The sequence below is a fragment of the Montipora foliosa genome, chromosome 7 (genome assembly GCF_036669935.1).
Source record: "Montipora foliosa isolate CH-2021 chromosome 7, ASM3666993v2, whole genome shotgun sequence".
Classification (NCBI taxonomy): domain Eukaryota; kingdom Metazoa; phylum Cnidaria; class Anthozoa; order Scleractinia; family Acroporidae; genus Montipora; species Montipora foliosa.
The window spans coordinates 13,147,799-13,160,298 of NC_090875.1; the positions used below are offsets into that span (position 1 = coordinate 13,147,799).

General features: G+C 40.2%; 1 protein-coding gene across 1 annotated transcript in view; it reads left to right on the forward strand.

Moving 5' to 3' along the window:
- The window catches only part of LOC138011247 (vesicle-fusing ATPase-like), a 53,762-nt gene that overhangs the window by 28,656 nt on the left and 12,606 nt on the right, over positions 1–12,500 (forward strand). Inside the window, exons 10-17 of the mRNA XM_068858200.1 lie at positions 516–593; positions 3,372–3,422; positions 5,018–5,057; positions 6,360–6,434; positions 8,251–8,438; positions 9,381–9,476; positions 10,603–10,648; positions 12,161–12,271. Of these exons, the coding sequence (XP_068714301.1) occupies positions 516–593; positions 3,372–3,422; positions 5,018–5,057; positions 6,360–6,434; positions 8,251–8,438; positions 9,381–9,476; positions 10,603–10,648; positions 12,161–12,271 (685 nt within the window). The remainder of the gene's footprint in view (positions 1–515; positions 594–3,371; positions 3,423–5,017; positions 5,058–6,359; positions 6,435–8,250; positions 8,439–9,380; positions 9,477–10,602; positions 10,649–12,160; positions 12,272–12,500) is intronic.

Consider the following 12,500-nt stretch of genomic DNA (forward strand, 5'->3'; position numbering starts at 1 on the left):
GGTGGCAGCCGAATCTTGTAAGTTTAAAAAGTCTTAAGTCTTATGCACACTGCACGTCCTTGCATTGTTGGGAATTGTTGCGTCCGTTTGTGTACAACTGCCAACACCATCCAACATCTGCATCATTAACAACTCCTAACAATGTTGGAAGTTGTTGTGTCCGTTTGAATAACACTGCCAACACCATCCAACATCTGCAGAACCAACAACTCCCAACAATACTGGGAGTTATTGCTTCCGGTTGCACGGGGCTTAAGTCCCATTTTTAATGTCGTGGTGAGTGATTGAGTGAGTGAGTGAGTAAGCGAACGTGCTTGCGTTCGGGCGTGCGTGCGTGCGTGCGTTCGCACGTGCGTGTGCGAGTGAGAGGTTCAGTCAATCTACCAGCCAATGTCTTCCTAATTTAGTCTTATTTTCACGTACGTTTTGCTTTTTGTGTTTGTATGAGAGAGCTAGCAAAATTTTACTCCGATGTTTCAGTTATGTTAGATTTCGCCTTGATCTCTGTTATTTAGTTCGGAGACAACAGTGGGTTACACCTGATCATCGTTGACGAGTTTGATGCGGTTTGTAAATCAAGATACATGTATAATGTGAGTATTGTACAGAAACCTTTTTTGGCTCCTTTTTAGGAAGTTGTTTTGAAACAATAAAGCCTGGTTTTAACTAGCGACGTGAGCACAAGAGCGCTTATATCACCGTTAAAACGGCCTCGACGCAAGCACAACCACACGGTTCAATTTTTTCCCTTTACTTGAGCTTGTGTTCGCCTGATGCCCTGTCAAAACGAAATATGGCATAAGCACAAGGAAATTCACTGTGTCCGGCCGTGACTGGCCAATTAAAACTCTCGTTCCAGATTCCCAGCGTTTGAGCTTATGTCGACGTTCGTTTTCATTTAACATAAACTACTTATGCTTTTGCTTGCATCGCTAGTAAAAACCAGGCTTTATAACCAACGGATCGTAAGAAACGGGAATTTAGCTCTGATCTAAAAATGCCATGTCAACATGTTTTCTCAACTGGCGGGGCTTTGGACTATCGTGTAGAAAGGGCTGAGGTTCAAATCTTAGTCAACCCTAAATAAACGAAAAGACATGCTTGTAGTATACCAAATCGGCTAACTCAATGTTGTACCCAATTTAAACACGTTTTGTTTCGAGTGTTTCCATATCGTTCAAATACACTACACAAAGAATCTTAACCCCGGGGGATTTGAATTGAGTACAACATTGCGTTAAGCAGACCGCACACTAGGCGAAAATAGTGCGGCGCTATTTCCGCCGCGAATAATTCGCCCGGCGTGCGGAGTCGATTTTTATCCGCATTTGCCGCTGAGGAGGTAGCGCTAAATATCAAACATGTTTGATTTTTTTTCGTCGTGGACTTTTCGGTCGACATTTTCGCTTAGTGTGCGGACACTGAACGAACTTAGCGCTGACAACGATAACCTCTTGTCGACATTACGCATGCGTAACCCAACCCTAACAATAAAAATATTAAAATTAACATTAAAAATGGTTGCGTCCATGAAGGTTGTGAGTGAGGCGATTCTTGACAACAAATTGAGAAGTTGTTCTTCCAAAGAGTTCCCTTGAGATACTATGGGCTGGAGGAAACATCAGATCGTTTCCTGAATTTGGAATTCATTAAACCAACAAAAAAAAGTAATAAAATAAAAAAATAAAATTCAACAGCCCCGTGTACGCATGAAACAGATGTGCAAGTAATCCAAGACAAATCGACTGTTTCGTATTTCGAAAGCGTTCGTTTAGAAGACAAACTGTGATGACTAGAAAATTTGTTGTCGTGGTAGTGCACTCAGTGTAAATGCACTACACTCTATGTCACCGGGTTGTAAGAGTGTAAGAGCGTAAGAGCGTCCCTGGTGCCAATAGGCCCGCAGCGCGTGCATAAGTCACAAAAATAAACAGGCCTGTTGGAAGCGTGCTTGAATTTCAACAAAATGAGCCCCAAAATCGGCAAGAATTTGTGACGCTGATGAATAATAAGGCAGTTGCTATTTCCAAAACGATGGAATTACCTGGTGATAAATAACCTCGTCTAGGAGAATAAATTTTTGATTTTGCGGAAAAATCGTCAACCTCAAGAATTGGGCAATTGTGATCTTTGTGTTGAATTCGCCCATTTCTTGTGAAACTTTATAACATTTGAAAGAAAAAAAGAAAACCAAACTAACAAAAACAAAAACTCGGTATCTTGCCATCATTTTGACACAGATTTATAATTTTTTTTCGCGAGTAAACACACAAGGTAATTTTATCATGGCGCCCGTTGAATTCGATGTCACTTTCGATTTTGCGATTTACTTGTGTAGCCAAAAGTACAATAGAAAAATTTAACATAACAAAAATCTCCCACAACATTTTTCGCTGATGGTAACTTTTTATATTCGCCGTTCAAAATTTATGTTGTTTTCATGTGGCAAATTTGTTGCTGATGGCAAAATATTTTATTCTCGATCGACCGTCCTGAGAAGTGCCCTCTGCTCTTCCTAAAAACTGTGTATCAATATTTATTTACTTTTGCATCAATATTTTTTTTGCATAAAGCAGGCTAACAAAATCTGTACCTTGCTGATTCGTTCGCATTTTTTAGCGTTAAAGTAGAATTTTCGGTCCTATCTTTCTGTTACAAAGTGGTATATTCTTGAGGTCACTCATCCAGATACTAATCCCGCCCTGCAGGGCTTGACTTCAGAGAACGTTTGTATTAAAACGTTGTCAGACGTTCTGAGTGCACGCTCAAACTTATAATGGAAAAGAAGTTGTGAGGGAACTTGGAAATGATCAATATGTCGGCCTCGAAGCCACTGTTTCTCGATAATTTCTTCAATCTTTCTATGGGGCTTTATATAATAACCAAATCAATGCGCGCGCTCTGATTGGTCAATCAGCTATATTTCATATATTGTGCCAGTAAACTCATGGAAAAATCGCGCGTCTTCTGAATTATTATATAAAAGCAATAGACCACAAGTTTCCATGGTTTATAGGCATGATAAGCCACGCGGGATGTTGGAAGAAGACTCGAAGAATTCGTAAATCGCCTGCGGCTCGTGATTTACGAATTCTTCTCGTGTTCGATCAACACCCCGCGGGGTTTATTAGCCTATAAACCATAAAAACGCGTGGTCTATTGCTTAAATAACCTAAGACATTTACCATGGCATTATAATGATATACGGTACCAAAAAAATATCGCGTACTATTAGAGCTACATATTACGCAGAGACGACTTGAATCTCCTGGAAAACAAAACGCAGGCTCAATTGACAACATGGAATATAGCGCTGTGTTACTGCTCTACCACATGTACGCAATGCGTGCCTAATTTTCTATTTGTTTTAGTCAGAGGGTACTGGAGTACAAGACTCGATTGTAAATCAGTTGCTCGCGAAGGTATGTTGTTTTCATACTTGCTTAATTTTTTTAAATAAATGGTTGGCAGTTTTCTGCTGTAAAGGAAAAGATGATTTTTCTGTCAACATCGAATAAAGCGACAGTTATTATCATTAAGGAAGGTAGGTCTGGAGGGAACTGGGTCGCTGACGAAGGTGACTTTTCCAAAACCTGAGTGTTTATCTAAGGGTTTTAAGGTAATTTCTTAGTATTGCATTGCGCATCCCTACTGCGCACAATTTTCGCGTCATTAGCGAGCGCACATGAGCACGTCCGGGTACAAAACGTAAGAGAATTCCCTCAAACTAAGCCCGATAGCTCCTTTTCTCTCAAACAACCACGGTATCCCCCGATTTTTTTTTTTTTTTTCAAGTATTGGCAATTGCTAAGAACAGTCTAATAAAGAACATATTTGAAGAAGAAAAAAGTTTGATATTAGAACATGACATTTTTGGAAAACAGTTCCGTACTGGGTGTATTTGGCCAAGGCGAGGACGTCAAGCTAACCACGGAACTGTCCCAAAGAGTGCACTATTCCAACAACAAGCCGATCAAAAACGGTGTAAATGAAGCAATACTGCTTTTATTTTCAAATAAAATTTTGTGTCTTTGAAGTAACCAAGACTTAATTCTGTATGAAGGTGATTCGAATTTTTAACGCGCAACCAGTAAAAATACCCCATTTTAAGGGCCTGCTGACGCATAAACAAGCACATTGACCTCATTTTTTATTGCATTTTTTTTAATGTTCATATCATGAACGTTATTTATGCCAAGTTTCCAAAAAAGTTTGATGGTAGAACAATTTCAAGGGAATTACCCTTCAGGTCTTTGGGCTCGTCTTTCCCTTGACTTAAGTTGACTTCGCCTCAAAGTTGTCTGACTTCGGCAAAGTTGCATTTCTTCGGCTCAAATTTGATTTTGACCACGCCAAAGTTGACTTTTCCTCAAATTAAAGTTGTGGCTGATTTCGGCAAAGTTGACTTTGGCTCAAAGTTGCGTCAGGCACAAATAAGAGTCCTTTGTAGGCCTTACACTGGCATGCCTCGGATGATCTTAGGGTGTGTTCGATTGATCCTATTCCCTATTTAAAACGGTATGTCTGGTGTTTTGAAGCAACAAGGATAATATGCATAAAATTTAAATAGCATTTTTTCAGGTGTTTGACCATTTTAATGTGAATCTCGACAGAGAAAACAAAGGATTTCTAACTTTTTTTCAATGTATTCCTATTCCGGAATACCATGAGAGTCAATTAAATACACTCTCAATTCAGTTCTTATTGTTTGTTTATTCCCCACAATTTCAACGCATCTGAATTTGATTACTTTGTTACAGACAAGAAAAGACGCCGAAACGTGACTGACCATACTGCGATTTACAAATCATTTGTGCTTTACGACTCATGTCTTTTTTGATTTGTTATATCCTCGTTTGGAATCTACTGGTTAAGTGGTAGTATCCATTGTCGACGACTTTATGCTTTTTTTTTTTTTTTTTTTTTTTTTTTAAGCCTTCCCCTTATGATGCTCCCGTCGTTTTGTTTCTTATTCGTCCAAAAATCGCTTTAATTTCATTTTGCTGATTGGTTGTAGATTGATGGTGTCGAGCAACTCAATAATGTTCTTCTCATTGGTGAGTTTGTTGGTAGATTATTAGATATACAATATTTATTAGGCCTCCAATCAACGGATGGATAAGAACGGTGCAAACTTAACAAGTCACAATGGAACCCCGCCTTACGGCCACCTCTGTAATACGGTGACCTCGTTATCGCGGCCACTTTTTTTGGCCCGGCAAAACGGCCATACACTCTCTTATTGAAAACCCTCGTTAATGTGGTCACCCATTAATTATAATACGGCCAACGGCCACAATTTTAAATCCCAAACAGTAGAATCCTCTATAATTTCACCCCGTTAATGCGGCCACTCCCGCTAAATTTAGAAAACCAAACACTTGTGACATGTTAATTTCCTTGACCTTAATTTGTAAATTACCACGGTAATCGAACAGCCGATTGATTGTCAGCAACACTCCTTCCTGTTTTCATTACAAACATGATCTTGACACTACTGTAACATCCAGTAAGGCAAATCCCGAAGGGAGTAAATGATTGTGCTTTCATCAAAAATATGATTGAAACTAAAGTCTTTCGGATCAGGGTGATTATGGTGACTTCTATTTTTTAGAAGCATAGTAAGCTGGGCCTGTTCTTGTTTTGATTTTTGGCTCAGAACGAACAGAACACTTTTTACCTACTAAGCAAAGTTTCAAGTACTTTTTACAATAAATGTACGTACATCCTTTTTGCATATTAAAGAGAAAAGTTGTTCTGGAAGTGCAAATGCGATATTTGTCATTACGGCCCTTTAGTCATGAATTTCACCCTACCCCGGTAATACGGCCTCCCCAATTTTTTAGGCCCGTTGATGACCGTATTAACGGGGTTCCTCTGTAATTGTCTGCAATCCGGACAACTCACTATCTGTAAGTTTCACACTCAATACATACATACGAACCACAGAAACAGTATGGTTGGTTGATTTTCGTATTCATTATTAACTAATATTGTTTTCCAAAAACAACATTGGTTAGGTAGTGTAAGTAATCTAAACAGTCTAATTCAGTTTTATTTGCATTTTCTGCATAAAATTATCACAAAGCCATGCGGTGTATGGATATTTGCTTTATCGGTAAGAGATTAGCATACAAATGCAATGAACAAGAGTGCATTTCCTGATTTACAATGGGCACGATTGTTGATGTTTTTAAAGGTGTCAAAATTGCACGTCGTGCCGTAGTATTTTTTTTACCAATCAGAAACGCGCTCCCCGCCCACGCTACAGTGCATTACCATGCTATATCCTGCACGAATGGAATTATTTGAAATCGCTAAAGGTAGTTTTCCTGTTCCTTTTTTGCTTTGAAAACAAGGAATGACGAACAGAAGGGACCTAATTGACGATGCTTTGCTCTGCCCTGGTCGATTTGAAGTGCAAGTTGAAATTGGTGAGTATTTCAAGACGGGGTTGTGACTGGTAGGCACACAAGACTTGGGATCTATATTCACCCATGAAGTTTGAAAGGAGAGTCTGACAGGAAGAGTTGGAAGCAAATTGGCATGCAGGGGATGTTGTGAAAATTATAGAGAAATTGTGTAAGCATTTCAATACAATTTTTGCAGGTTTTTAAGGTCGTAGTTGTCTTGAGATGTTGAGCAATTGGGGAAGCAGACTAAGATAGCGATTATAATTCCTGCATCATAAAAAAAACTTGAAATGGATAGTCTGACAATGTCACGATTTGAGGCAAATTCCAGGGCTCAACATTAACGGTAGCCAACTAACCACAGGCTAGTGAAATTTCAGTTTCGGCTAAGCTTCCACTAGCCATTGGGGCTACTAAATATTGAGAAGCAATGGAGTTCTGGACGAAAACAAAAATGAAAACTATTTCTTGTGGATAAGGCAAAAGGAGAGAATAGATAGTGACAACAGAAACGGTGAGCGGATTCTATGGAATTTACTGCCTTATAAAATGATAAGTTGAAAAAGAAAAAGACTGAAGAGAAACTGGCCAGCGCGGATTACAGTTTTCCCGCCACGTTACGAAAGATTACTCACGTGTGAAAGCATGCGGAACTCCTCGGCTGCTGGTTCCATATGCTCGTAACTCCCACTGCGCAAAAAGCTAAATATTCGGGCCCGAATTCGCCTGAATACGGATCCGTCGCAAACAATCGCAAGCACGTTCCGAGAGCTTGATCACAAACAGTTTGCGTAAATGGAAACACCTTTACGTTCATCCCCGACCAATCGCCGATAATTGCCAATGATTGCAAAGAAGACGCAAGAGATATCAAATTTTCTATCGTTGCGTCTTGCTGACGACGAGTAGCAGTGCAAAAGCCAGGAAACAACAAATTAACCACAATTGACTTTTTATTCTATTGTCTATATAGGACGTGATGCAAGAATGAACAAGGGCGTCAATAGAAATCCAGTTGTATTGATCGGAAATCGTCTTACTTTTACAGCGAAACGGTTTCTACAGAAATAGAATCGAGATTACTTTTTGATAATTTCAAACGACAACGCGCGCAGCATGACATTTTACAGGGTGATTTGTAAACTTCAGTTGAAAGCTCAGACTATAAGTGTGTTTAGTGCAAAAAACGACGTTTTTTGAGGGATCCTATTTGCTTTTCATCAAGTACGGTATGGTATGGTAATAAAGGAGCTCAGTTTCCGCTTTTTTTGATGCTAATCTAGCCAGAAAGCGTGTAAAAGCAATTATGCGTGCAAACATTTTCAAACTTTGGAAAGTTCGTTCGACAACAACAGGGGCGAAAGCTGAAAAACTAGACACCGATAACAAAAATTCTCGTATTCTTTCTGTTTGTCCACGAAAAGAAGGAAGTGGTTTTGAGTCAGCAACGGGTTTCATCCGGATTTCATATGCATACCTCGAGGGGTTTTCCCTTAATTGTAGTCGTCAAAAATGTAATGATACAATAAGACAATAAGACAATAGACTACGAGCCATCAATTCATTATTTGGTGCTGACGTATATGGCGATTACCATAAGCGACTATGTTCAATGATGATGATATTTTGGCTTTGAGCTGCAGAAGCAAGGTTTAACTTTCGAGCTAAGTGCTCGCTTTCCACGTCTTCTTGTTTGGCAAACGGGCCCAATCTAACTGGCCCTTAAACTGATGGGGCAAGGCCAAATGAGTAAGGTTATGGACCTCTAAGGGAGTAAAATCAGTACCTGCCATTCTTACAAGATTAGAACATTTTTCTTCTTTCCTTTCCTTTCAAGGTTTGCCAGATGAAGCGGGAAGACTTCGGATTCTCGAGATCCACACGGCAAAGATGAGGGAACACAAACTTCTTGCTCCGGATGTGGACCTGGCTGATTTAGCAGCACAAACCAAGAATTTCACTGGGGCTGAGATTGAGGGATTGGTGCGAGCAGCACAATCCACTGCTATGAATCGCTTCATTCAGGTATTAGAGGAAAGGAAACATTTATATAGTCTTAGATACAAGCAAGCTGACTGGCTGATTGAGCATCGGACTACGGGTGGCGATCGCTGTCTTAACATAACTGAGGAGAAAGTGCTACCCTTTCCAATGACATCCTCAAATGGTTAGACTCTTTAGTCTTCTCAGATAAGGACAATAAACCGTAGACTTTGTCTCACAACCTTCAATATTCATAACCCTGTGGGACGTAAAAAGAACCCACACACTATTCGCAAAGAGTAGGCAGTGGAGTTCCCGGTGTTGTGGTCTGTCCTCTCTGATATATCATGGCTCGGAGGTACTAGCTTCACCGTGCTACTCCAAAATCCGCCTGTAAATAAAGATATGACGATGATGGTGATGATGAAGCCATCTGTGTAACGACGATAAAGATCCTACTCTAATATAATTGGTAGCTAAAAGGACTGGTGTAATATAGCTCTCCATATAACACAGCAAGATATAAACGGCATATAAATGAGGAACATTTAGTGTATGGTGTATTCTTTAAAGTGTGGGGCCCGTGAAGGCCGTTTGGTATTCTTTATCCAAGTGATTCTAATTGATAATCACAAAGACAGCTCGAGGGAAAACTATTGATAACAAAGGACGGCTTTGTACAGAGTTTTATTTGGACTGAAGTTAAAATCGATGTCCAAACGATAGGTGGAAAGTGTTCAATTGTAGAGGAAGATAAAACAGAGAGCAAGCTCAAACCGATCCGAAGTGTGAAATAGTTTTACCTTTCACAGGCCTGTAAGTTTATTGAATTTCCCAAGTCGTCGATTTTACAGCAAGGCTGAGGCGAAGTGATTTCACACCTGTTTCAAGCCTCGTTGGGTCTCCCGTGGCGAGGGAAGGGTCTCCACTGCAGTCATGTGTGCGGTACAAATTGACCATTTCAGTCTTTTTGTTGCTTTGCAGTTAAAAAACAATTTTGAGATTGACCCTGAGGCTGCAGAAAAGATCGTAATCAGACGAGATGACTTCTACCATGCTCTGGAGCACGATATTAAACCGGTGAGTAAGAAAGCGTGCTTTTGCTTCCAAGGGGCAGAGTTTAAATCAGCAATTGTTTGCTAATCGACCGCGGCTTGCGTCTTAAGTGTTGGTAGCCACCTATGCGGTCTCCCGTCCAAGTGCCAAGATAGAGATAGACCCGCGAAGCGTGCATATGGGCATTGTATAAATTGTCAATCTTGAAAATCTTGAGAAACGGAAAAAAGGTATTTTCCATTGCAAATTAATTTTCTTTGTCACTAAAGAGAGATTCGTTCTGTCTAAAACCCATGCAGTTCACGGATCTTTATTGCAATGGTCATATTCCGACCACGTGGACTATTTAGCGACCTTCAGATTAGAGTACGAGAACGAAGACGAGTACGCGTTTTCTGTACTGAGCACGCGCATAATGTTTAAAGAATGCGCATGCTCACAACTGAGAACTCGTCCTCGTACTCCAATCTGAAGGTCGCTTTTATAATTTATTCTCTAATTCAGCGTTTAAGCTAACCTTTACATACATACATGTACAAATACATACATACTTAATTGACCGCTCCCCATAGGGGCTTTTCAGGGTCAATGAAACACAACGAAACGACGGAACAGAACAACAACAACAACAGTTAAGAATCCCAGCTGGCCGGAGGCAAACCAGTTGGCTATTTACAAGGGCGGCCAAGAAATTGAATCAGGGACTACCTGGAACAAATTCAAGAAGTAGTCAGAGCGGGTCTTGAACCCGGGATCTCCGGATCTCAAGGCAAGCGCCCTAACCACTGGGCCACCCTGCCTCCTATAAGCCCCTTTGAACCTGAAGCACATGTGCAGTGGATAAAAGGGAATGTCTTTACGATCCACCTATTCCCAGGGAAATCAACCGCTTTTTGGAAGCGTTTTTTTTTTTTTTGGTAAAAAACTGTTATGACTAGAGCGGTGAAAAGTTGCAATTCTGTGCCGATTTTGAATGAAGTTTATAAAACGGCCTTGGTAATTCTTACTCAGTGCAGTAGGAATGTGCTTAAAGGTTCTAAGCGTTTGCATTTTCTGGTAATGTGATGGACGTAATCTTTAAGAGAACATTGGTGCGCAACGAATAATGCCTTCAAAGTTTGTCAATGACCAGGCGATCCTTGTGTTGTAGGCATTTGGGCCGGCAGATGACAATCTTGACCTGTATGTTGCCAATGGTAAGTTTCCTTGACAAACAGGCCATGTTAATCAAACGACTGTGTTTTTTTCTGTTCAGTGCGTGTGAGCCTAAATTGTCTCATTTTTAGACTGCACGCAGTCCCTTCTGAGTCAGTCGAACCGCCCGCCTCAGTCAGTCACGCAAACGAGCCGAGGGGAGAATGGTGATCTCGCTCTATCGCCATTCTCCCCTAGGCTCGCTTGCGTGACTGACTAAAGCGGGCTGTTCGACTGACTCAGAAATCTAGCACTTCACATTACACTCTATTCAGTTGACTCAGAAGGTACTGCGAGCAGTCTATCTCATTTTAAAGTCCGAATTCTTTACAATTTTGCACATGTTCAAAAAGCATGGAGGCGGTCGGCTAATTTGCCAAAGGGAAAAAAAATTTACTTGTATTATTAAAAAATAAATACAGATAGTGGTTGCTATGTTGCGTAGCTAGATTTTGTCAGCGGTTTTCTGTATATCACATGTTGGACGCACTCCAATGCGGTTGCTGTTGTTGTATCGATCTGCACAAAGGTCTTAACTTACTTACGAGTCACAAAAGTTGTCAATAGCATTTTGTTTAAAACTTCATATTCTTGTGGTTAAACGTTGAGTTTACAATAGTTTTTAAAATTAAAATTGCCTTTCCCACTGGACGTTAGGAAGAATAGGAAAAACTTTAAATAAACTCCTCAATAAGAGAGAAGTATCTGGCATCTTTTCGAGTCATCCTGTAGCTATTCCAGATTGGCACAAGAATGGGACCTAGCTATGCCAGTCTTTTTGTAGGATATGTTGAACACCAATTTTTTTATTAATCAGTATAATGGCCAAAAACCTGAACTGTACGGCCGCTACATCGACGACTGCATCGGTGCTATTTCATCCAGCAGAAAAGAGACTCGATCAATTTATAAACTCAAATAATTCCTCTCATCCGGCTCTTAAATATACATATATATGCGTAATTTCGGAAACTTCATTGGCTTCCCTAGATATCAAAGTTTTCATATCAGTGGCAACGATTTATGTACCAGTGTGCACTACAAACCTACAGATTGTAACAGGACATCACAAGTCAAGAACTCCATTCCTGATTCTCAAATTCTTAGACTTCGGCGTCTATGTAGTGATGACTCCGATTTGTCCAGCAAATCATAGGTGGCTATCCTGTCTCTGTGGTCAAAGCGGGTCATCATAGCAATTCACTAATTACTTTCGTCACTCAATTGAAAACCGCTCTGTGTCAGTTTTAGTTGGCAATAAGCCGTTCGTTATCAAAGCAAAACGGCTTACAATTGGAGATTTAACAAAGTGTAGCGCGTTCTTTTACCTTTTGAAGTCAATTTGTGAATAACATGATGCCTTCTGTTAGCAAACTCGTATGTTAATGAGACAAATGTAAACAATGACGTCAGCAAAGGTTCACCTATACTGGAGCTAACACTTTATCTTGCTTACCATAATGTCAACTTTAAATACTAGCCAATCATGTTGAGATTTCTCTGTATGAAATCAGGAATCGTTCGCTGGGGTAACCAGGTTCAGCGTATCTTAGACGATGGCACATTGTTGTTTCAACAAGCAAGAACTCAGGACATCACAGCGCCAATTACAGTTTTGCTTGAAGGTGGGTGTTGTGTTACTGTGGTATTGGGTTGGTAAGACTGTGATCAAATCTTTCGCTCCTATGGGGCGAAAGGGTTTATCGAGTCATTGACTGGCGTTAGACAGAGTTGAATCTGTAAGTGACACTAGGTGATATAGTTTTTTTTTTGATTAGGTTGTTCATGTTAACACGTTCGGCCCTAAATTGTTAGCCATTGATAAAGGCGTCTGGCGTTACACAATAAAATCTG